Source organism: Pavona decussata, unplaced genomic scaffold (genome assembly GCF_977016875.1).
Source record: "Pavona decussata unplaced genomic scaffold, jaPavDecu1.1 SCAFFOLD_84, whole genome shotgun sequence".
NCBI classification, from domain to species: Eukaryota; Metazoa; Cnidaria; class Anthozoa; order Scleractinia; family Agariciidae; genus Pavona; species Pavona decussata.
Window position 1 is genome coordinate 5,408,205 of NW_028145502.1, and position 26,804 is coordinate 5,435,008.

Sequence of the window (26,804 nt, forward strand, 5' to 3'; positions counted from 1 at the left end):
TTTTCCTAATGCCAAAAGTTTCCAATTTATGAATTTTTCAGAAACGATGTTTTATGAAAATTATTTGACATCGGATTTCCATACAAACACTGTTATTTCAAGCCTGTTTGCCTACTCGTCAAAATCGCGTCGAAAACCGTGATACCAAGTTTGGTGGTCTTTCAGTACATTTCTGCACAGTTACAATTGATCCTGTTTTTTACCCAGATATGGCCTTGAGCCATGCCTTAACATGCTTGAGGCCATTTACTAAGCGATGGGATTGAAAAGTGGTGTTTTCCCAAAAGGTCTCAAAAACAAATCCAGCGCGCTAAAATTGTTTTTGGAATAGCTTTTTTGGTTATGTACATGATACCAAATTCAATAGTCTACACTTACCGCTGCTGTCAAAAAACAGATGGGCAGGTCAGGTGAGGTATGCGCAAGGTTGGTTAAGCTTTCTTGCCCCAAATAAACAACTTTTTAGCAAAAAAAGGCAAAGGAAATAAATGAAGGACGAGGTAAAAATGACTGAACGGGAAAAGAACAAGAGAAAGCAAACCAGCAATAGAAAGGGAAAGAAACTGGAAATAAATCGAAAACTCGGTAACATGACGAAAGAGTAGCCTGCGATCAGCCGCCTCTTCTATGCTTTGATAGGAGACGTCTGTGCGCAGGCTACGGATGAGCAGTGCGCCGACATAATTTGAATGTATGCCTGAACCTCCGTTATGCCAAGCATCTTCAACCGGGACTCATGGTCTGTAATGTGCAGATGAGAATATTGGGAAAATAACGGGAGGCAGCTCATTTTCGACAACAGGAGCGACTCCGGTACTCCTGTTCTCAATATCCTGAAAGTAGATCATGATCATAGCGTGAGCGAAAGCTTCCTCTCAACCCACCAGCGATAGAAAGTTAAGGTACGTCGGGGCAATGACAGATATGCAATAAAGAAAAACCATAAGTTTTTTAAAGATCCAAAGATTGGGTCACTACGGGAGCTATGGCTTCTTTTCAAACATTTTCCCCTAAAAGAAACGTGTTAAAATGGGATGACGCAAGATAACGGGAGAAACGACATTATTCTTCAGTCAAACCCTCGAAGACTGAGTAATTGTGTAAACTAGGAGTTCTTTTTAGCTAGTCAGTTATGTTAAACAACGATGGCATGGGTTAACGTTACTCTCAGAAAGTAACAGAACTGGTCGTGGTGTGAGTGGAATCATTTTCTTGCTTGGTATCGGAGCCATTTGCCGTAAGCAAGTACCCTGGCTTAGGTTTAGAGGCAAAATTAATACTGATTCTGATCGAAAATCCATGAATCAAAGGCGCCCCTTTTGTGTAAAGCACAACATTTTCCACAACATTAAAAAACAAACTGGTGTTTCGGGAAGACGACGCCGTAGGACAAGTAGAATTGTCTCAAACTTTCACAGAGCTAGTTCATGTGTCTATTAGGGCCAGTTTTCGCATACTTGTGGTATGAGAAACTTGTAGTGGGTGTATGAAACGGCAATATCTACATTGCACTCAAACATCCGCAGAGAGGGTTACTGTGTGAATGATTCGCCCACTGAGTGCGAGAAACTGATTTATAGACAGGATGCTTGACAGAATTGCCTAAAAGAATCCATTCAGGTTATTGTTTGAACATTAATAAAGACATTATACCATCCGCTTGGTGTACGAAACTTTTCTAGGGATATGCCGCCGTTGATTCTAGATTACTAGCAAAATGGACATCGTCCTAAAAAACATCCGCAAAGTGAGTTAGCTTTGAATGTGTGAATTAGTGCCTGTTTTCAATCGTTTCTTGTAAGACACTTGTGTTTGGATTCGTCGGCCAGAATGGACATTTTGTATTAATTGCATGGAAAACCGCAAAATCTCCGTTGTTTGAATTAGGACATATGCCGCTCAACTTTACTGCGTTATGGGATAAAAGACAGTTGTTGTTTGAATTAGGGAATGATACGACGTCTGAAGTGCATTGCACACGATGGATATTTTTCGCAAACATCTACAAAAGATAAATTAACATTGCGGGAATTAGGGCCTGTTTTCAACTATTTGCGTAAGAAACTTGTCTTTGGAAATTGGGATGATGATGCAAGATAACAGCCATAATGGCTTTTCATCCGGCAAGCGGAACATTGTGGGAACAATGATTCTATTCAACAGTCTTAGAGGGGATGGTGTGGGATGATGGGTAGGATTGTCCCAAACATACCCAACGTGCAGGGTCATTATGTGAATTTAGGTCGATTTTGTGCCGTTTTGCTTATGAAACGTGTCCTTTCTGGGCGAGATATGGGGTGATGCAAATTGTCAACGGGCAAAATGGACACTGTTTACAAACACCCGCAAAGTGTGTAATTGTGTGAATAAGGGCCTTGCTTAGATCCCTTTGCGTAAGAACTTGCTTTAGGTCGTAGAATGATGCCAGATCTGAACGGGTAAGATGGATGTTATTCGCTAACATCTGCAAAGTGGGTCACCGAGTGAATTAGGGCCTGTTTTCAACTATTTGGCAGAAGAAACTTGTCTTTGAAAATTGGGATGACGATGCACCATAACCACCATAATGGGCATTTTTCTGAAAACGTCCGGCAGGTAGAACATTGTGTGAAAAATGATTTCTATTCAAACATCTTAGAGGGAATGGTGTAGGATGATGGGTAGGATTGTCCCAAACATCCACCACATGGGTCATATGTGAATTTTGTCACATTTTGGCGTATGAACCGTATCTTGTTTTGGGAAAATGGGATGATGCAAGGTCTGAAAAGGGAAAAATGGACATAGTTCTCAAACACTCGCACAGCCTGTAATTGTGTCAATGACTGATCCCCTGTTTTTTAAACGTTTGGCGTAGGAAACGTGTCTCAGGAATATGGGATGATGCCACATAACGGCCAAAATGGAACATTGGGTGATCAATGGCTTTTATTAACAACATACTGTAAGAGACTTGTGTTTGGAAGGGGTGGTGCAGGGTGATGGGGAGAATTGTATCAAACATCCAAAAATGGGTTATTTTTGGGATAAGGCCCTGTTTCCAACTATTGCCTGTTCCGGCGTTCAAATGGAGACTGGGGAGAAGATTTTAGATTTTTATTTAATCAGACTGATTGGAGTCAATCACCAGAAAGAGCAAATAAAAAAAAAAATCGTTTACCAAGTTTGAATTTCTGTTGTTAGATTTCAAACATTGAGGTAGAAGTCTTTCAATGACGCGAAACAACGTGTAGAGTCGATCCCAGTCCTTTATTAACTTCGGAACGTCAAATTTGTAATAAAGTTGTCTTGGGGATATGAGATGATGCCGGATGACAAACAAAATGGACATCGTTCTGAAAACATCCGGAAAGTGCAACATTGTGTGAACAATGACTTACTTCCAAAAATTTAGAGGTGATGGTTGGGGATGCTGGACAGAATTGTTTCAAAAATCCACAACATGAGTTATTGTGTGAATTTGGACCTGTTTTCTACCGCTTGGTATGTGAATTTTGAATTGGAATATGGAATGATGCTAGATCTGAACAGGCAAAATGGTTATTGTCCTCAAAGATCAGACCCTCAAAGTCTGCAATTGTGTATATAAAGCCATGAACGTTTAGGGTTGGAGACGTGTCTTAGGAATGTATGATCAATGGCTTCTTTTTCACAATTTTGTATAACAAACTGGTGTTTAGTAGGGATTATGCTCTGAGGGACAGAATTGTATAAAACACCCAGAAAGGTGTATGAAACGTCGCTTAGGAAAAACGAGTGAACCGGGACGTTGTTGTAAACACAACGGAACATGTATGTGGTATGATCAATGGATTCTTTTCAACACTACCGTAATAAATTGGTATTTGGACGGGATGATGCAGGATGATGGACAGGATTATCTCAAAACATCACAAAATGGGGATATTTGTGAATAAGGGCTTGTTTCCAACTGTTTGTACGAAACGTGTTCCAGGAATCATGATGGCATGATGTAAGATAAAGGCCAAAATGAACTCTGTTCCTAAAACACCTGGAATACTGAAGGAACATTGTTGTGATCATCGTCTCCTTTTAAACAGCTAACCGCCAAAACAAAAATGGTCGTTACAACAGATGATTAAGGATGCGATGGACAGAGTTGTCGCAAATATGCCGTTTGGCGTATGAAGCGTGTGTAAGGAATACGGCAATGAACCAAGATAACGGCCAAAATAGAGATTGTTCATGCAGCATCTATAACTGAAGTGGCACATTGTGTGATAAATGGCTTCTTTTCAACAATTTACTGTAAGAAACTGTTATTTAGAAAAGCGTGATACCCAGTTACACGGGATGATGGGCAAACTCTCTTCAACATGTATAAAACAGGTCATTGCGTGGATTAGGGCACTTATTCAACTATTTATATGTCACTTGTCTTAAGCCGGCGACACACCTGGCGATTTTATACGCCGATCGCGACGAATTAGATCGCTAGTGAAAATCGCAAGCTATTTTTTTTTGCAGCCAATTGATGCGGACACACCTGACGATTATTTTCGCCGATCGCAACAGTGTGGCACTTCAACCTTGTTCCCCGGCCTTATCGAGGAGCCTTTTGAAAAGTCATGCGATAAAATCTCCCAACCTGATTAGTTGACTTTACCGGCGATTCAAAGGGATGAGCGTAGAAAATCGCGGGTACAGGAACACTTGGCGAATGCCGCGATCGGCGTATAAAATCGCCGATATTTGGCATGTCAGATATCGGCGGTTTTATGCGCCGGTCGCGGCGATCGGCATATAAAATCACCAGGTATGTCACCGGCTTTAGTGAATATGGGATGATGCCAATTAACGGCCAAAACATTCGCAAAGTACAGGTGAAGAACGACTCTTCCCGCAATTCGCGGTAAGAAAATGGTGTTTAGGTGGGACGATGCGGGATGATATACAGAATTGTCTGCAAACGGCCACAGAATGGGTACTTAATGAATGAGTTCTTATTTTCACCAGTCAGTGTATCATGCTAAATGTGAAAAGATTGATACCGAAATGGATGACGGAATAATCGGGAGAGTTGGTCATACTAAATCCCTATAGGAATCAGCATCGATGACCAAATCTCTTGGTCGAAACACGTTGAAGAAATTTCAAGTAAAGTCTCTTTAACACGCATACGACTCTTTATTTCTATAAACACTGCGATTCAAATCTATAACGACTGATTTACTCAATTTATTTGCTTATTTCTTTATCTTTTTATTTACACAACGTCCACCGGTGCCCCACACTAATTAACATTAGTATAAATCTACTAGTGTTATATCACGAATGCCGTTCTCCGATTGGCTACGCTATTCGCTCTCTATTCTGTGATAGATAGGGAGTAGCGATCAACAAAATGGCGGCCGCTTCGTCGCGTCTTCGAAGTGTCTGCGATGAGGAAATAGATAATTTACTTGCTTAGTTTTGACCGGCTAGTAGATTTATACAAAAACAATTAGATTATTCGCCCTCGATTTCTATGCGCGATAGATGATTCGGGCTGCGCCCTCATCAGCTATCACGCGATGGAAATATCGACCTCATAATAGAAAGTAATAGTTAAATCACAGTACGAAAATAAAATAAAGTACAGTAAATAAAAAATAAAACTTGTATGGCAAGGGACTGTACAACAAAGTGCACCCCGCATTAATTTTACCTCATCATTATTATTGCAGTCCTGCCTGGGGCGGTTTGAGTGGGCAGAAATTACCAAGTGGGAGAAAGTTCGTCGCCAAGACAAAAAGCTCTTGTTATGTACAAGACAATGCATAAGCTTGCTCCCCAAAAACTTACATCGACTTCTTACTCAACGCCACGCGAAATATAATTTAAGAAATGTACAGGGCAAACTTAAGCTGCATACTAATTATCTGAAACGAAGTTTTTGTTTTAGCGGGGCATGTTAATGGAATAATCTGTCCTAAGAATTCAAGAAGGCCAGCTCTGTTGGGTATTTTAGACGAAACAACAATAGGATTCCCTGCGTCATTTTCTGGAATAATCATCATTCTCATTCATTCACCAGGCTGGAAATATACCATCACATTTCTTTCAATAGGATTCCCATACAACAATCTTTTAAAACAGTTGTAGAGTATTTTTACATATGTACATATTTTTAGCTAAACTGATGATTCTCCGTATTTTAAATAAAGTTTATATGGCATAATTTGAAACAATGAAATTGGAAATAAAGAAACATGCCAAAGGTGAACATTGTGAGTGAGAGAATCTCCTTCACAATTTAACGTAAGCGACTGATATTTTAGCTGGGATGTCAGATAACGATCGGGATCTACTATATTTCCAGACAGATTCTTAAAATGTAATAAAAGATAAGTTGCCGTACGTGTCATCCGATAAATCAAGAACACTTTGACAAACATGGATAAACTGGTCTAAATTGTTCTGCTGTCCCAATAACAGTATTGCACCATTGGTGTCGTGGCGATGGGTATCCACTAAGACAATGGATGAATTACCCACTGGCACAAAGAGAACTGTCTTCTCGTTTGCTATCAGCAATGCTCCATCACCTCGATCACCCGTACACAGCTCTTTCAACTGGAATAGCAACGTCGAGGGGGCATGTTCATCGAAAGCTCGAACTGGGAGAGGGACGTCAACAGACATACTGAAGCATTGTTCTGCGATGGTTGCAGCCTCAGATGCAGACAAATAGCGCTGTGGTAGGCTATGGCGACAGCGGTCGTAAAGCCTATTTCCAACTCTGATGGCGGCACAGAGAAGCATAACCCAAAGAGGAGACAACAAAGGTGTTGCTTGCAGTTGAAGACGCTGATGCCATATGCCATGTGCCATAATGACTGCAATCACACTGCACGCTGAGCTTCCATTACGGCCATCTAGTGTTGACTGGCTTACTTCTAAGGGAAATTTCCATAAGAACAAGTCAGTTTGAGAAATGTTCTCTCCAACGATTGATATGTTATTGGCATTTGGTGAGTTACTGTTGGTGGCCTCGGTATCGGGAACTGCAGCAATTTCCTCTTCATTTTCATCATCGCCATCTTCATCATCGTCAGCATCCTCATCCGAAACAGCATCATCCTCATCACCTCCCATAACGTCCCCAATGTTTAAACATTCTTCATGGGAACTTCCCGATAAAGCGGTTTTGAATTTCTCCACTGCACTCATCAGTTGCCTTTTGCAGAAGGCAATCCCTTTTTTAACGCAGGCCAACTTTCCTTTGATAACTGTTTCGTCAGTCTCGGTTTGCGTTTCATATCTGCCCGTCATTACCTTGACGCATTAGGGAAAAAAAAAACATCTTTCAAACACACCAAACGAAACAGCATCAACAAGATCAACAAAGCCGCAACAAAGGAGGAAACTCCAGTATGGAGTGTTTTCATTCACGTGACTACCAGTCATATTGGTTTACTGAAACAAAAGATAGTATTTGCATAAAAATAGAGTTCAATTCCCAGAGGTTTGGTTTGGGACACCAACATGGCCGCCGTGACGTCAACTCTATACCGTTGAAACCTCAACAAAAATATGCTTCTATTTTGTTACAGGAATTGCCGGAAAGTCTTCCTTATTCCCCCCGAAATTTCATCTACAAAGTCGTTTGCGTTATGTTTGATATAATTTTTTTAGCGATGTTAATAATCTTTTTAGCTTTCAAATACGCCACTCTCCTTTTGTTTGCCGCCAACGGGCATTGTAACATTGCCAAACTCGTCTCAAGTACTGTAGATTCTGTGGCTTTCAATGCATAGTTGCAACGCACAATACAAGCAATGAAGACCAGAGACAATTAAAAAAATGTCAAACACTTCTTTGTCTATTACAACATTATAAGTATTTATAAGCCGTACATCCTCAGACTCCACAATTGTCTCATCATTGGCTGTTTCTGGGGGCACATCGCCATTCGAAGGACAAGCGAGATCTTGAAAAAAATAAGAAAAGATTAATAAGGTTCAAAAGTGGGTAAAATAAAAGAAAAGAAAAGAAAACATTTACGGCCGTTGAATGCCTTAAAAAAGAGATATATTTTAAGCAACTAACTATCAAGTTTGCCCTGCAACTCCTGTGCAGTCCTAGAGAGCTGTGGTATTGTGAGGTCCACATAAAAGAAAATGAAGTTAGCCATCTCCTTTTTCACTAGAGAAATTTCCTCTTTCCATCTCTTCATGATCTCGTGCTTCTCTACGATGATTCTCTTGATCCGAATAGGTGTTTCTACAGCAATGTATATAAAAAAAGAAAATAAAACAAAGAAAAACAAGAACAACAAAGCAGTTAACGTAAAATAAGGTATGTTTAACACACCAGGGAGCTTACGTAAGCGATAAACAAACGTCAATGCTGAGTGTACGAACTATACCGGGGCTGGGAAAACATTGGAGGTGAGGCGAGCGCTCCCACCACTGCGCCAATGCTGCTGCCCCAATATCAGGACAGAGTCATGGCTACTCTTGTGTGACTAGCTGTGCTCAAAGTCAATTCTCCATAAACGAAAATTCTATAAACTGTTAGGAGTAATTGAAGAGCAATTTTGAAAAGCTGTTTCGGCCTTGTTGGGCCTCATCAGCACGGCGTAGCAAGTATGCCCAGACTAAATGAAATTAACAAAATGAACAATTACTAAAATACAGTGTAAGACTGTGAAAAGCAGAGTCTGAGCAACACGCAGCCGTGGACAGCTATCAAGTTAGTAAAGTAATAAAATGGACCGACTCGGAGGGAAAGTGCTTTGGTCACAACGGTTGTACATGACTTTTGCATACAAGGACACATAGCTGGGACATGTTTATATAACAAACAACTTTATCGAAGAAAAACTTCAAAGCGGTTAGAACAAAAAACAAAATCCCCATAATAAGCTGTACCCCTTAAATGACATAACAATAAAAAAAATGCCTAGAAAAATTTTGGTTTATCAGCAACAGTTGATAACTACAGCTACATTGGCCACTGTAAAGAGATATGAGAGTGCTGACGTTTCGAGCATTAGCCCTTTGTGAGAAAACAATGTACAAATGGCTAACCTCCATTATTTCCCCAAGGGAAGTTTCCTTTCATGACTTCAGACAAGATGCAATTGGATTCTTGATCACTACAGTTCCTTTCTGCATTGTACTGTTGAAGACGAGAAGCCAATTTACTCTTGTCCGCAGTGATCTTACTGCGAAGTCGCGTTCGCTGCTTGCATGAATCTGCATCAGATTTAACAAAGTAAAAAGGGTAAAACACAATAACACAGATAAAGGAGGTAGCTACTTTCCATTGCTAAACACTACTTCAAATAATCCGGAATAAATACAAGATAATGACATAATGCAAGATATTGCGAAGCAGAAGGAGTTTCAACGCAAAGGACGAAACAAAATGAATTAATAATGTTAGTAACAGGTTTTACCCCAAGAAACACAAAAGACAATAATGCTTTCGGCGAAGTAAGTTTACTGAAAATTGGTAAATGAAAGAGTTGCAAAGTAATGAATACCTGACAATCTGTTCATTGCACGAGTGGTGAGCTCTATATTGGAAACCAAGAGTTCAATTTCATCTTGGAGTCGAACACCAGAGGTTGCCTGCAAGGCCTCCACTTCTAAGTAAAGAGAAATAGATATGTACATACTCCATTAAGTATTCCATTAAGTTGTGTAATTGAAAATGGTTCACTAGAAGGAGTTATTCCCACCACTCCCACCTGTAAACAAAAAAAATCAAATAAGGTTGAGTCCTTATACAGTGTACAGTTACCGTAATACAGAAAGACGGGTAGTATCCCAAGGATTTCCTTTTACATTTGATTTGTGACTTTAGAAAGTAGTTACCTTTGGCATGGTCAATCACAACTTTCTTCCATTCCTCTGGTTTGAACTGATGTAAGGAAACATGGTATGTTTCAAGAGCATCATTGAACTCTTTTTGAGATGCATTTTCCATCTTAACGGCCTATTAAAGCAATGGAAGAAAGACAAGAATTGACTTGATAAATACTTTGCTAACACAAAGAAAACAAACAGTAGCGTTTTAAAAACTTAACACAAAATAATTAAATTGCGCTTTATACAAGAGATTTACAACTTAAAAGGACAACGGCCATGAAGTGCCTCTAAGGAAGACCTCACTCAACAGACATGGAATCTTATGATTTTATAATGGAAATTATTGAAATTTTATGCAGTGTTAACCCTGAAGGAATGAGCTGACTTTTCACAAATAATCAAAAATTAAAAAGCTTACACGAGTGCATCGTTGAGTAAGACTCTGTACCATGCTTATAATTTTCCTCCTGTTCCATCGGAGGGCATGCTCAGTAATGAGCTCTTCTCTGTCTGGAAAATTTTGAAAAACAGTTTGTATAAACATTCAACATATTCAAAGTAAGTACATTAAATTAAAAGAAGGTTATACATGAATTGTCAATAATAATAATATTGTTACAACATATTATTCCAATGAAAATGGCCATCATAATTACAAACAAAAAAGGACGGGTCTTCATGAGTGCATTATCGTTTAAGATTACCACTTACTCTCAGGAAGCATGTACTTTGTTGTGTTGCCGCACCGTGACATGTGAGAGTTGATTTGCTCCACTTCCTCACCTGTGGAACAGGCACTTCCCTCCTGCCAACGGCCTCCCCATATGACCTGTATATTAGAAACTTCATTGCAATTCATAGCAATTTCTCCAGGTAAAAGCTGCCAAGAATGTACATGTAACTTGTGGTTCATGTTCAAGTACTGTTGAAGACTTTGTGAGATTACAAGTACTGATTATTACCTGACAAGTCCAGTTGTGCGCCTTAGCATGCATTACTGACAAGGCAGGTTTCATGTTGCTTCCATCTAGACCACCAGTCTTTCTTGCCCATTTCCAATATTTACAAACTATATCCTCCCAAAAAAAATTGACACCAGCAGGTATCATTTTTTTTAGATGTATATAGTTTGCATAACCAAACAACTCCCCCTGGAACATATTCACAGCCCACTGAGCCAGACCATGCCTGCAACCTATAACAAGAGTTTTCACTCAGAGGGAGTCTATCTACCAAAAACAACTACAGTATGTGATAAACTTTAAAGCACGGGTGTAATATTTTGTTTAAAGTATATTTTGACCTGCTATTTCAAGTCCAGTCTCATCAAGTTTGGCTGACTTTCTTCCTTTGTTGTTTGCAGCCCTCCAGTGTGAATCCCCACATCTATTATCACTATCCTACAAAAACAAAAGAAACCTTGTTGAAGGCAACATGCAATTTGAGTAAGCTTCAGAAGACATTCTCAGAACACAGGTATCAGTTGTCACATTGCCTAAGGTCATTTATTTGTTGCTGAAACTTAAATTCGTTTTAAAAAGAACCTTCATAGCAAAATATGAAAAAGTGTCTGAGTTTGTGAATATGGAAATCCTCTCAATTAAACATACAAGCAAGTGATTTCAAAGCAAAAAAGGGGATATATTCTTAAAAAAATTCCAAAACTTCAAAATATGCTAGAAAGTGTATATACATGTATGATAAGTAAAACCTGAAAAAAAAGCTACTCCAACGTTGTACTGTACAATAGAAACATTTCCTGGGTAAACAACTAGGTATATGTAATAATGGGATAGACACTAAGTGTTCCCAATAAACCTTAGATTTGGACTGTTTTGCATAGACCGTCTTCAAGTGACTGTCAACATTGTCCTTATTGGCAATGAAGAGATCTCCATAGTAGGATGGCCTTCGCTGACTGTGAACAGAGAATTATAGAAAAGGAACATGTATCAAATCTTTGCTACAATGTAAGACAAAATTATAATATGCACAGCCAACAATGATTATTGTTGAAAGAGTATTCACATTCAATTAATGCTACAACATAAAAAGCATCTCAAGAAATTTAAGGCAAAATGTGATGTTTAGAAGAAACCATAGACTCAGACTAAAAGTAAACATTTCTATGCATGCAGGTGTCCACTTCCACTACATCCTGTGAAATAAATCTTTATACTGACCTTCCTGATGACTTAAAACGATAAAGTTTCATATTGCCATCCACGTGACAAGAATGCTGAAAAATGGAGCAAGAAGGACAATGCATCCAGTTCAGTCCTTGAAGACAGTCTAACTCATGCTGGCAGAACTTCCACTCTTTAAAGGCACGACTAAAAGTCGAATAGTTAATAGTTGGTGCCTGTGAACACAATGGGACATATTGTTTTAACACCATGGTGCAGTACAACAAACAAAAGAATCAACAAACATTAATTTTGTACTCACTGCAACTGAATACTATGCAAATTTAAATCAGAATAAGAACAATACAATTGAACATAAAAACAGAGTTTTGGTACAATTTAAGTAATAATCAATTATTGTAAATTCAGTACTGGTTGATTCCTTTTTATGATTTTGGAAATGTGGATTGACAATCAAATAAGTTGTTTAAAGGGATAGCCTTACCATTACTTTTTTAAACCTGCCTTGGTGTGGGGTATTATAACAGCACTCTTTTGCAGATTATCCTTAAGACTTAATATCAATCTCTTTATTAAACTTCAATGTGACATTACAAAACAGTGTTAAATTTATCTTTACATGTTTAAAACTTACTCTTCCCTTCAGAACTGAAACATCTTCAAGAGCTCTTACAAAGGAGGTTTCAGAGGTCCCTGGCATTCTCTTTTGCAAGGAATCCCACAGATAAAATAACTGCTGGTCAAAGACATAACTTGTATCTGTGGGACTCCCTGGCCAGTATCCTGCATGTACCACATCACGCAGAGACCATGATGGATTGCATGTTTTGCATGCACTGCACTGGACAGTAAACTTGTTTAAATCAAATCGTCCTAAAAATCAAGAACAATTACAGGTGATAAAGATAACAGTGCATAAGACAAAAAAACACTTCTGCAGCATACAACAAATACCACTGCTGCTGACCCTGTATTCCCAGTAAACTTGTACATGTAGTGGCATTAAAACCAACATAAATACATGTACAGGGTGTGGTTATTCAACAGCCAACTAACACTAACATCATGGTATCAAAAAATAGAGTATTTTCAAAAGTTTTAAAACTTAATAGGATACAGAATGTAAATAAAATGAATTAAATTTACATAAACATAACTTGAAGAAAATGAAACAAAATTTTCACTGTACTGTTTAACTTAAACAAAGAAAAGGGGATGAAACACACGAGAGACTGATGGTTGTTCTTGTACCTTTCTCATTTACAACAATTATTGTTCCAGAAGCTGGAAGTTGGCATAAAACACCAGGTTCTTTACAGGCTGGGCAACAAGCTGGCAACACAATGTCTGGAAATTGCTTCACTTTAAAAAAGAATGAAATAATAGAAACATTAGTCTTCAGCATAAAAAGTATTTTGTATAACATCAAAGTTTGCTTAGAATGGATGAATAACAACAACAGTGACCAATCAATGAAAACAAATTTCAATGGCTCCATGTAAATTCAATTTACCAAAGAAAAATAAAAAAACCCATTAAAACCAGAGAGAACATCAATGTTGTTAGAGTCTCTCTTTAAAGCGACCAGCACCGTAAGCAACCGTATCTACTTTTTGGACAAGAGGTTTGAAATTGTTTTTTTCTATTAACCTCCCATAAGCCACAAATTGACAGGCAATACTAACTTATGACTGGCACAACTTGGATAATTTGAAAGAGGCTCATGACAGTTGCTCACACCCTACCTTACAGTGTAGGTAAATAATAAGGGAAACTGTGTGCGCTTTGGTGATCATACTGTCATGTTGTGACTGAGTATTGCCACTAAAATGGTACTGCATCAATGTTTGGGTCACTCGGCTGGGTACATTTGTGTGTAGGCTGCTGGAAAAACCATGTACTGTACCACAGGTTAATGACTGGAGTATAATATTATACCACCTGTGATCTGATCTCTAATAAGGGACCACCTCAAACTTAACATTTTTCCATGGTTGCTTTTTGTATTTGGGTGGTTGCTAGTGGTGTTAGGAGCTGCTTACCTATATTTTTCTTGTATCCATTTTCATCTACAGTCACAGTTGGTGGGATAGCTTCAAAGAAACCATTGACATACCCATCTCGGTTGTGAAAAGGCAATAACGCATGTATTTTGTTGTCACAAGAGGGACAAAAGAACTTCTTGGGGCAGTCATGGCATCTGATAAGGACATTTCCCGACAAACATGCCTGACACTGTTCAGGTGAGGGAAGGCTTTCACAACTGAGGACTGCCTCCATTAACAGCTTTCGTGCGCTGTCCCAGTTGGATGACAAATTTGTCATACGTGTCTCCCAGTTTTTGGGTGATGGTATTTTAAGAGAGGTGAGAATATCCTCACACCTGCTCAAGGCATTTTCAAGATTATCTGTGGAACAATTAAACAGACTTTTTCATAATTTAAATAATAATAATAATAATAATAATAATAATAATAATAATAATAATAATAATAATAGCAATAATAATAATGAATTAATAAAATAAAAAGCATTGGGACAATCTCATATCTAATGTACAATGTACACCTTTCATTTAAAATTTATTAATAATGTTTAGATAGATGGAGGGATGGATGGATAGATAACCTCTTTTTTTTTAAATGATGAATATTAAAGATAAAAAGCTTGTGGGGTCGATTGTGCTAAAAACTAAACGTAAAAAAGACTATAAATTAACTATGTTTCCATCTCCTAAACCCTTGCACATTTGCGGGGCATTAGGACATTTGTAATTGTATGTCTGCCCACACTTGGGGTTGGGGAATACGCAATCTTCAAGCACCAACAATACGCAATCACAGTACATGGGCAATTGACAGTAACGTACCATCTTCACTTGATGGTGGCATACCCTGCTCAATGCCTGGGAGATCACGACTTGCATCGTAAGAATCGACATCGGAGGTATCTGAATTCTGACCTACGGCAAGACGAAACGAGGAGAATTTTATTGCAGCTCAAGCGTAAGCTAACTTGACAACACTTACTGTATTATAAAGAATCATTTATCTTTATTAAAAAAAACCCCAGAAATCTTCTAAAAAGCATGGCATTCGCTTACCATCGGGCTCATGACCCGAGCCGCTTGTACTCGGCGGCTGGTTGCGAAATCTTGGCTTATAAGGATGTTTTGTATTGCGTTTCCCGGTGAGAGGATTCCGAGAAATGCGATACCTTGTCTTTTTCCTTTGTTTTTTCGATGTCTTCAGCAGTTTATCGCATTCCTCGATGGCTTCTTCAAGCGCTGATTTGGCATCCTTCTTTGATCTTTTCGTTGGCTCTGAAGACGCCATTTTGTTTCCTACTCAGCTTTGCGAGAAAGCTAAGCACCACGGGAACGTTCCTTGTTAAATTCATGATTTCAATGAATTCAATCGATTTTGACAATTCATGATATGAGTGAATTCGTTGGGGAGACTGTGTTGCCCATAGCGGAAATCTGAGAAATAACGGCGAAGAAACTGTGCTTCGAGTACAAATTGTTGTTTTATCCAGGCGACGAGTTAGCGGAGCGCGAACATCTCAAATCTAGGCCACGGACTTTCTACAAAATTTTTTAGTACGTTCTGGGAATTCAACGGCTGAAAAATTACAGGTTTGATCGTGAATTTGTACTGAAATACTATTCGAATTTACCGATTCATTATATTCTGAACAGTTTTAGCGAAAATTTGAAAAACGTGCCACGCTCGGGTTCTGATAAATTCGCTTCGAAATGGACTGATAGTTCCTTCAAATCGCTTTCGCGTCTCTCGTCTCGCTTTTAGAATTATAAGCGTCTCTTTCTTAGGCGTAAACAAAGACTTTTCTGAATAAATTTTTCCTTTAGGAAAGCATTCTGTCTGTTTTTCTCTCTATTTTAATTGCCAAAACGTGACAACTGCGTAATCTTGCGTAAACAAACGCATGCACTAGAGACGGATCAAATTTCGCTCACGTGACGCGAGGACAAATTTCATCGATTAATGGGTTAAAGCCTGGTTAAAGATACTGACATACAGAAATTTCCACGAAACACCAATCAGAATTCCCTTATTTCAAAAAACGAAAACTTTTGCAAGGGGGGATGAAACCAACACAAGATATCCCTGCCCACTTTGCTAAATCCTGTTGGCCAGATAGATGCACACATACAGTCGACTCCCGATAACTCGAACCTTCAAGGGAAATTGGAAAAAGTTCGAGTTATTGAGGGTAAAACTATATAGAAAATGACTTGAAGGGAAAGGAAAATTGGTTCGAGTTAGCGCGAAGTTCGAGTTAGCGAGGATTCGAGTTATCGGGAGTCGACTGTAGGTTGAAAGCTCGGATTTTACTCTCAGAACCTTTATTAGATTCTAAAATTTATTACTTAATCGGTCAGTGTAAAACGCAGGCTACAGACCGGGCGTAAAAAACGGACAGAGGGTACAATTTAGACCAGGAATATACATTGCTTACAATATACTTGCTTGTACTATGCTGTAAAACAATCGACAAATGACAACTGAGATTTTATCATGTCAACTTTCTGGCGTTTACAGCTGAATATGCCAGGAAAGAAGCCCAAGTTCACGCACATATGCGTCTTGTTGTGATGAAAATCCGAGTTGTACAATTTGAAATTATAGAACTCGGATTTCTGCGGTAAAAATCTGAGTTGTGCAATTTGAAAATTATACAACTCGGATTTTTGTAGTGTAGATTTGAATTGAAAAAAGTTACATTGATGTCCCATATGGGCCACCGGTACAAAGCTTACTTTTCGACGCGGTCTTTCTTTAATCCTGGCTGGTTTAGCCTTCTACATTTGAGCCAGAATTTTAGCTGTGGTTTCGTCCATTTGCTGATATTATCCACATTTCCAACAGATGAGCATGGGATGTCGTCTGGTGTAAGGTTTGAATCTATCTCTTGTAAAGCTCTTTCGTCCATGTTTGTTGATTTGAGATTCGCGCGTTCGACGGCCCTTAGGCCTCACTCTCATGCAACTTCCGGTTTCAGTTCGTCTTTCCCGATCCCCCAGAGCTTGCTCACAGGGCATATGAACGCCTTAATTTATACAGACCCTGTAGATCAAGATGGCAGGACATATAGCAAATGAAACCGATACAAAAAATGCTGCAGAGGAATACCAGAAAAGTGCACTTTCCTTGCAAGGGGAAAGCGGAAAAAGATTCATCCAAACAGAGGTGAGCCCTCAACCAGGGGACGCCATCTTGGATTTAGGCTGCGGTACAGGAGAGCTGTCTGCTTTCCTAGCTGGCCTGGTAGGGCCCGAGGGAAAGGTTATCGGTGTTGATTCTGATAAGGAGCGAATTAAAGTGGCCCGACAATCCTACAGTAAAATCAAGAATCTGTCATTTGTGGATGCGAACGCGTTTGATTTCCCAGGGATGGGCTGTGGGTCGTACGATCTCATTTTCAGTAATCATGTCATTGACTGGATCGCAGACAAACAGCAAGTCTTTAAAAATATGATGGGAAGCCTTAAAATTGGAGGGAAGATAGCCATTCAGTACGTGGATCATCTTGTACCGTTCGTATTAACCGCTTTCAAAGTACTGAATCCTGAGCATGCAGAATACATCAGTGAGACCATGTACCAGTGCGAGGAGAAGACAATGATCGAGCAGTACTGTTCACGCGCGGGTTTCAAAATCATCAATAGCTACGAAGCGATAAGCCCAGAAATGGTGTTTGAAAGTCTCGAAATCCTTCTCAAATGGCTTTGGTCAACTACACATGGTGTGTTTGATCCTACCGTTGTTACTGAAGAGCGTTTGCAAAGGTACTACCCATACTCTAGCCGAAACGGTAACCCCCCTTTTGATTTTCGCAGTAGCAGAGAAGAATCAGTTGTTTGTCGACTGATAGCCGTGAAGCAAGCAAATGACTTGGCATAAACGTTTTACTCAAGTTAAAAATACAGTCAAACCTGTTTGAGCAGACACCCTCGGGACCCTTGCTAGTGTCTGCTTATTTAAAAAAATTTAAAGGGTCAAATACCATTCCCGTGAACGCAAAGGTGTTTGGCATACCGAAAACCAGATCGACTTATATGTAATTAGAAAAAAAATGTCATTTAAAAAAAAAATTAAAAATAATAATAATAATAATGATAATAATAATAATAATAATAATAATAATAATTTTTATTAAAAACTAATAATCTCTTCATTAATATATTCCAAGCAAATTGCTATTGCTGGTTTCATATTGTAGTGCATGGACTTCATACAGAAATGCTCACCTGTGCATAACAATGATACAATGCAATGCAATAATACAATTAATTGGAATTTTCATTCAGTACCCTTAACTTGTACTGTTTAACCTATAGTTCCAGAAAGCCTATAGTTTATAAGCCCCCGGCTTCTATATAGGCTTCCTTGCCTTTACCACATTTGATCTTGTAAATAATTTAGTAGGAATATTGTATGTTATCTTTAATGTATTTCTGTATACTGTTGTTGTATTTCTGGTTAATGGCAAATAAATGAATGAATGAATTGTGGAGCTCTACGTTTAGGCTAGCCTAAATATATATATTAACTTGAAACGCATGTCCTTATTAAAGTAATCTTATTGCAAGGCCAAAAATTGCACACTTATTGTTTAGTATGATTTTTAATGCTGAAAACATTATTCTATCTAAGAAAACTCATCTTTGATTTTATTTTTCTTTCTTACTCTGTACGGCTATACTTTTCACTCAACTGAATGAGCATTATGACTCTCTCCTAAGACTACATGACACTGCTCAAACAGAATTAATCTGAATATCACCCCAACTAGATCAGATTATCAGGCACTCAATTTTTTTTTCAATTTTATTTCATTTGCCACATAAAGAAAACAAAAATGACAATAACAGACACTAGGGTAATACAAATCAAGTTACAATGAAGAAAGAAAATATATATATATATACACAATGTTAATAATAATAATAATAATAATAATAATAATAATAATAATAATAATAATAATGTAACTCCCATTGCGTGCCTACATTTGACGTCATAATCCGGGACAGTTTCCATGTGCTCAGTCTCAAAACAACAAGTCGCCATGTTTGTACTAGCATGTTTTGTTATTCAATTCGTTGAGTTGTGGACACTTTGAATTCGAAACAGTCGGTAAGTTCTGTCGTATTCCGTGTGTATTGTTATTTCGCTCGTTAAAGGTGTAATTTCTTTTCGTAGAAAACCTGCCTTATTGACTACCTTATTGACTGCCCTATTGCCTAACTGGATCGTGATGACTGGAAATGTTGTGGAATTGTCGATGGAATATTTGTAAATAAATGGTTGAGTTTTCGCATTCGAATCTTACGCACATGATCTTGGGAACTGCGTAATAGTTTTCGACTACTTCGAATCGGCGGTGGAGCCAGATTCATTCAGTAGAACTTTAGAAGTTTGACTTGTTTCTTGCGAGTATTTGGAAGTAGCGAAGGAATTGTAATTGTTGTATCGGCGTTATCTTTCGATTTGGAACACTTTGATTTTGGAACATTTCAATTCTGGAATTATGGAAGGTGATTTTGAGTTACAGTTGGATTCTTCGCATCTTGAAACGAGTGATCGCGCACTTATAACCGTATTAGGCGGTTCGATGGAAATGGAAGAAGGAAGCGGCGCCAGAAATACTCATGTTAATACGCACTACGTGGATCAAGACGTCGAGGGGTATTTGAATGAGAAGAAACGCGCTCTGAACAAGTCGCGCTCTGGCTATATTGGAAATCTGACCAGAATAAGCAACGAGATTACCCGTTTGATGGAACGCGGCGGCACTCAGGAAGAAATCTCAAAGGAAATGGAAAATCTCAATGACGCGTGGATCAAATTTGTTGATGCGCATGATAAATATTGCAAGTGTTTGGACGCTAGCGTTGACAGTTTGGCGTTGGGAAAGGCTGAGGAAGCTTATAAGGAGCAAATGGAGCGAAAAGTAAATCTCGATTCCGCTGTGAAATCTTGGCGGCCCGCGTACCAACACAACAGTGTATTTTCAAGCTTAAGACCTAAGGGTCCGGGTAGTGACGTTTCCAAACCAAGTTCAAAGTCATCTACGCGTACGATGTCCCGAAAAAGGGAAGCCCTGGCCTTAGCTCAGCTTAAAATCCGCCAGTTGAAAGCTCGTCAACGATTGGACGAAGAGGAACGAGAAATTCGAAAGAAAAGAGAGTTATTGGAAGCCGAAATAGAGGCAGAAAAGGCTGAAGTGTCACTACGAATTTATGAAGGAGAAATAGGAGAAGATAGAAGAGACACTGAGTTAGTAATCAGTCATGACGAGGAATATTGGCACCCACCTAAATCGCAAGGTGTGGCAGATCCAAGAGGTACTTTAGAGCCCCTTACAGTGGATCACACATCACCTCTCAAACCAGAAGTCCCTGCCATTCCTCCTTTGTCTACGATTAATTATTTAAACGAAACAGTTCCTGGATCGTTTACACCACACTCTAAACAGGACACCCTTGTTGTTCCTGCCGCATTGCATAACTCAGTTCAGCCAAATGGTTATGCAACTTTACAATCAGTCTCTCGTCCGTCAAATGACAGACAGCTTAGATCTACGCCCTCATTGGATAACCCTACCTTTGGAACTGTTGGTGCTGTTACATCATCCGTGACATCTACAAGTACCACAGTCACACGTTCGTCAGTTGTACCCGAAGTACAGCCCCGGGAATTGCGACGCACCACTGCCCACTTGTTAAGTAGGGATTCTGCTCCTTTATTTGTTGATTCTGTGATATCCAGTATGAATTCTTCACAGACATTGTATAGACAGCCTGTTAGAGAATCGTGGTCTTCGGCTTGGCAGATGCCACGAACTCAGACGTCACAAAATGTGAGATTCTGTACGACACCAGTACAACATTTTGACAGTGGAAAGGAAATGGTGAAGGCACTGAGGCAAGTGGTTACCTCGCCAAAAGTCGAGTACCTCAAGTTTGACGGAGACCCACTCAGATATGTGACCTTTATTCATAACTTCGAAACTTATTTGGAACAGGACAACCCTGACGACTCTAGGCGGCTACAACTACTGATCCAGCACTGTACGGGAAAGGCAAGAGAAGCAATTGAGAGCTGTGCAAATTTACCTGTTTCTGATGGTTATCGAGTGGCAAAGGAAACATTGCGCGAGAATTTTGGAAAGCCGCATATAATTGCAGATGCACAAATTAAGAAGCTGCTACGTCTTTCTAGCCTGAAGAATGCAGACGGACCTTCCTTATTGGAATTTGGTAGACACTTGGACAATGCTAATCGAACCTTGACTGGAATGGGCACTGACTATGTGGCTGACCTTAACCACATGAACACTTTGAGAGAACTTACTAAGAAGTTGCCGATGTTCCTCCGTGCAAAATGGACCGAGTACGCTGGGAAAATCATTGTATCAGATCGTAGACCTAAGTTTCAAGATTTTGTGAAGTTTATCAAAGAAAGAGCCAAGTTGGTAGACAATGAGTTTGGACACGACATGAATACTGGACCCTCTAAAGAAGCAGTTTTCAGAAGAAGTAAGGGAAATCAGAGCAGACCTCTCCCAGATTCATCAACGTTCTTGACTGGAACTGAACCAAGACGTGGTCCTCAGATTGAATTCGAACATGAGAGAGGACCAAATTTTGTAAACAGGCAAGCTCCTTGTCTGGTTTGTTCCCGACGACACGAAATATGGAAGTGCGAGAGGTTCAGGGGTTTCACACATGAAGAGAAGAGGAAAGTTGTGCAACAAGGTGGACTTTGTAACAAATGTCTTGTAAAGGGGCATATTGCTAAGGAGTGTCCTAAAGTGAATTTCAAATGCCAGAAGTCTGGATGTGGAGGTAATCACCACACCTTAATGCATCGTTACGCTACAGCAACTGGAGGAGAACCTAAAACTGGAACTGATCTTAGAGAAAATAAGGTTGATTCAAACAATGGTAATGCTGAACAACAGTCACAAGCAAGACAAGGGAATGCTTTGCCTAGTAATGTTACTGGGGCCGGCAACGACAGAGAAACAGCTGTGGTGACAACTGGGGCCGGAGAAAACCGAGTGTGTCTTGGGATCGTGCCAGTCAAAGTTCAAGGAAAAGGCGGTGACAGGATGGTTGAAACATATGCCTTGCTTGACAATGGTTCGGAGGTGACACTGTGCCACGAAAGGCTAGCAAAAGAACTTAAGCTTGATGGAGATAGACTTAGTTTCACATTGACTGGAATGACAGGTTCAGCGCAGGTGGAAAGTTGCCTTGTAGATTTGGTTGTGAAGTCTATGAATGAGTCAGTTACTGTTGAATTGTCGAATGTAAGAACAGTCAATAACATGCCAATTTCTACAAGTTGCATCGTGAAGACAGAAGACCTTGCTCGCTGGCCTCACCTTCGAGATATTGACATTCCAGTGATAGAAACTGGAGAAGTTATGCTGTTGATTGGACTGAAGGAGAATCCCAGCCTGTTCGTTCCACTTGAGTGTAAATCTGGTGAATGCAATGAGCCGATAGCTATCCGATACAGCTTAGGATGGACGGTGATGGGTCCAATGGAGGATCAGAAAGGAGATCACAGCTGTTCTGTGAACTTTGTCCGTACAAAGGAAAGTCAGTTGACTCAAGAGGAAACCGTTAGTGGAGAGCACGGACAAGACAGCAATGAAGCAAAACATCAAATACATGCGAACTTCCTTCAGCCAAAGGAAGATGTTAAACATGACACTGATAACGAAATCTTGCATCGCCAACTCGAGCGACTTTGGAAAACCGATTTTGAGGACGCTGTTGTTGGAATAGACACCCTTCCATCAGTTGAAGATAACAAAGCCTTGAACAAGATGGAACAGTCCCTGCAAAGAGTGGGTGACCACTTCCAGGTAGCCCTCCCATGGCGTGAAGAATCACCATATCTCCCCAACAATAAACCAATGGCAGAACAAAGGTTACAACTTCTGAAGAAACGACTGCTTAAAGATGAAGATTTGCTTACGAAGTACCGAACCACGATGCAAGAGTACATAGCTAAGGGACACGCCCAGAGAGTCCCAAGGGAAGAGTTAGACGCGAAAGAACGACCAGTGTGGTACCTTCCACATCACCCTGTGACACACCAGTTAAAACCAGGAAAAGTCAGAGTGGTTTTTGATTGTGGTGCAAAGTACCATGGAACTTCCCTTAATCAGCAATTGTTACGAGGCCCTGACTTAACGAATTCATTAGTAGGTGTGTTGATCAGGTTTCGCCAAGAATTTGTTGCCATGGCAGCCGATATTGAGGCTATGTTTCACCAGGTTTACGTTGACCCTGAAGACCGTGATGTATTAAGATTCCTCTGGTGGCCCAATGGAAACTTAAATGAGGAACCACAGGAGTACCGTATGGTGAAACACCTATTTGGCGCAACCTCATCGCCAAGTTGTGCGAACTTTTGCCTAAAGAAAACAGCGTCGATTTATCAAGCAGAATTCGACCCTGTAACAGTCCAAATCGTGAAGAAGAACATGTATGTTGATGATTTGATGAAATCTGTTAGTTCACCCGAGATTGCGTTAAGTCTGTCTACACAACTACGTGAATTGCTCGCGAAAGGTGGCTTCAGGTTGACGAAGTGGCTTAGCAATGACCGGAACGTGTTAGCTGGAATACCAGAATCAGAAAGAGCAAGTTCAGTGGTCAATCTGGACCTAGAAAATTTACCGACTGCGTGTGCGCTTGGTTTGAAGTGGAACGTAGAAGCGGATAAGTTTGTCTGGGAGGTGTCAGCCAAAGTTCAGCAACTACTGGAAGAGAAGCCAATGACCAGACGTGGGATCTTGTCAATCGTGAGTTCGTTGTTTGATCCACTTGGTTTCATTGCTCCCTTCATAATGAAGGCCAAGCTATTGCTACAAGAACTTTGCCGGAAAAGGCTAGGTTGGGATAGTGCCATTAATGAACAAGAAAGGGTTCAATGGTTGCACTGGCTAGAAGACCTTCCAAAATTACAAGGACTTCAAATTCAACGATGTTTTAAGCCGAAAGACTTTGGCGAAACAAAGAGTGTTCAGCTGCACATTTTCTCAGATGGATCACGTGTAGGGTATGGAGCAGTAGCTTACCTGCGTCTCGTTGATGTCTTCGACAGAATCCATTGTAGCTTTGTGATGGGTAAGGCTCGACTGGCCCCTATCCATGAGATCACTATTCCAAGGTTGGAATTATCTGCAGCAGTTATTTCAGTTAAGCTGAACCAAATCATACGTGAAGAGTTGGAAATCAAGATCGATCAAGTGAATTACTGGACTGACTCTACTACAGTGTTGAAATGCCTGAACAATGACACCAAGCGGTTTCACACCTTTGAGTCGAATCGCCTCACCACGATTCGTAGCTTATCGTCCACCTCAGACTGGAGATACGTCAACCGAAATGATAACCCAGCAGATGATGCATCCAAGGGGTTAAGGCTTGACGAGATGCTGAAGAATAGTCGGTGGTTAAATGGTCCAGCGTTCCTTTGGAAGGAAGAAACCTCCTGGCCAGCAACGATTGAAGTGCCAACTTTGAAAGATAGTGACCCTGAAGTCAGAAAGGAAAGCAGGATCTACACCGCTGCTGCTGTGCAAGATCCAATAGAAAGTTTGATACAACATTACTCTTCGTGGTGGAAATTGAAGAGAGCGTTTGCTTGGATGTTACGGTACAAGAAGTTTCTCCAGTGCAATGTTTACAAGCCGAAAATTGATGGTGCCCTTGATAGCGCTTCCCCCCTAACAAGTGTAGAAGAGATAGTTGGAAACCTATCCATAACTGAGCTGCAGAATGCTGGGGAGGAAATTGTTCGACAAGTCCAGAAAGCGACCTTTCCAAAGGTGTTTGAGGCACTTAGCAAGCTCTCACCTGGTGCAAATGAACGGTTAAAGTGCTACTACGATCAAATTTTCGAATACCTTTTATTTGCGGTTGATTGGTAGTTTATGTCCTAAAGTACATGATCTCCAAGTTATATCCTCAAAAGATGAAGGAAAGTGCGATTTTTTTGCGCTCAAACTCCACGAATTTTCATCCGCCATTGAACCGCCATGTTCCTGCGGCCTGGTTACCAAAGGCAGATTGTGTCCAATGACAACAGAGGCCGGGTCACCCGGGAAAAACAAGTGACGTCAGACTCTCAACTCGAAGCCCAGGCAAGCCCTACGAGGGTAACTTCGAACACGTTTTCGAAAAATGTTTCGTTCTTTCAATGGTGGGAAGTCGCTGTGTTGTTCAGTGGTATAACAACTGCTCTAATCGAGCGGCAGGAATTGCGCTGCATGCAAGACCGGCCGACAGAACGAGAGATGTGTGGGTCCAGTTTGTTGTCTTGCACGTTTTGCTATAATTTTTCTCGGTTTAGTTCGAGGGCACTTGGGCAATCCACCCAAGTCAGTGAACACAAATTAAACCTGATCTTTTGAAAAGGGTAAGCGATCAGGAGATCGTGAACCTGAAAAAAATCTCCGAAGGGGAAGGAGCGGCAAAAGGTAAGCTTATGTAAAGTGGGCGAAATGTGTGAATATTGTTTTTTATCTTTGGTGATTCCTCGATACCTTGTTGACCCTTGTTCAGCACCCATACAAATAGCAGTCACAAATTTTTATACACATTTTATATTGCGTTTCTAAAGTACTAAACTTTGATTGAACGAGTAAATAATGTAAGTGCAACTAGCACCCGGAACTAGCTTTTCCCTCCGAAGCATTTCCAAAACATCTCAGTGCGATAAGAGTAAGCTTGTGTTTACTTTGCTCACATTCAGTTGTTTCTTATCAATTAGACTCAATTGGTAATGTATTTTAAATTTTGGTTTATTTTTCAGACACTGATCGAGTTGCAACAACGTCAAAACCCAGCTCTTACTATTAAATACAGGCCAAAACAACCTTGCAGAGCACAACACGTGAAAAATGTGGACAGCCAAGAAAAGGCCAGTGCTCCTCCTTAAACTAGCAGTTGAAGAGCACTGACCTTTCTCAAGGGCTTTTCTTGATCTTTTGTCATCAACCACCAGTTGACAAATAGTATCAATAAAAGAACTGTTTTCTTTTCATTCATCATGCTTCCTCATTGTAACTCTTTCCATTACATAGGCTTCTGTTTTAGGGAATGGTCAGAGATTAGTGGGGAGGGGGGGGGAGTGAGGTGGAGATTTTAAATTGAGCAATGAAAATGATGTGACCCTCCATAGCAATGCAAATGAAATTTCATGACCCTCCCCTTGAACAGGTAATACAATGTAGCTCAAATACCAGAAAAAGAAAACAAGAATGGAGGCAAACTATAAGTTACTTACTGGAACGATTTTGCCCCAACATAATTCAAATCATCTATAGAGCCCATTGGCATCATATAACTCCATTATGCTACACATTTCCTTTACATTCATATTTTAATACTTAATACTTGTCTTGCTTTTGTTAAATAATGACTTAAATTAACAAATTTTATTTTGTCTTTTGTATATAACTCGCTCTCCCTGTCATACTATAAATTATGATTGCAAGAGCATAAATTTATTTATGTGACCCTCTGTTTTCACTGCTTATTCTTTCATGACACTCCACCTCTCCCCCTCCCCACCCCCTGCTCCCTGCTAATAGGGAGCTGAAGCACAGACATTCCTGAGCCATGTATAGCAACCAGAACTCAAATGTTTTCTCTTTTGGTGTGGTTTTAAATAAATACTAATTTGAATATAAACAATATTAATATGGTAGCCATTTTGGAATAAGGTTTATGGTTCATTGTCTGCAGTACATTAATAATTTTATTTTTATGTTCATTTGA

At 39.8% G+C, this 26,804-nt stretch overlaps 1 protein-coding gene across 2 annotated transcripts; it reads right to left on the bottom strand.

Moving 5' to 3' along the window:
* Positions 1–5,124: 5,124 nt before the first annotated feature.
* LOC146475613 (uncharacterized) lies at positions 5,125–15,428 on the bottom strand. 2 transcript variants are annotated; one of them, XM_085115954.1, is made up of 17 exons: positions 15,072–15,428; positions 14,838–14,930; positions 14,011–14,376; positions 13,220–13,330; positions 12,603–12,841; positions 12,005–12,183; positions 11,640–11,739; positions 11,125–11,221; positions 10,784–11,016; positions 10,533–10,650; positions 10,240–10,331; positions 9,828–9,948; positions 9,494–9,598; positions 9,036–9,203; positions 8,053–8,226; positions 7,860–7,933; positions 5,125–7,278 (listed from the first exon to the last, which is right to left on the bottom strand). In XM_085115954.1, the coding sequence occupies exons 1-17, from the start codon at positions 15,301–15,303 to the stop codon at positions 6,331–6,333; spliced, it is 3,450 nt and encodes a 1,149-aa protein (XP_084972080.1). In that variant the 5' UTR covers positions 15,304–15,428; the 3' UTR covers positions 5,125–6,330. The 2 variants fall into 2 exon arrangements, with proteins under 2 accessions (XP_084972080.1, XP_084972081.1); XM_085115955.1 differs by having other exon boundaries at positions 15,185–15,292.
* Between the last annotated feature and the right edge of the window lie 11,376 nt (positions 15,429–26,804).

Bases quoted from the DNA above. Each gene is read 5' to 3' on its own strand.
- LOC146475613 (XM_085115954.1), bottom strand. From the start codon at position 15,303: ATGGCGTCTTCAGAGCCAACGAAAAGATCAAAGAAGGATGCCAAATCA. The intron at 11,017-11,124 runs GTCAAAATATAC...CTCTTGTTATAG, and splicing joins GACTGGACTTGAAATAGCAG to GTTGCAGGCATGGTCTGGCT. The intron at 10,651-10,783 runs GTAATAATCAGT...TCTAATATACAG, and splicing joins CGCACAACTGGACTTGTCAG to GTCATATGGGGAGGCCGTTG.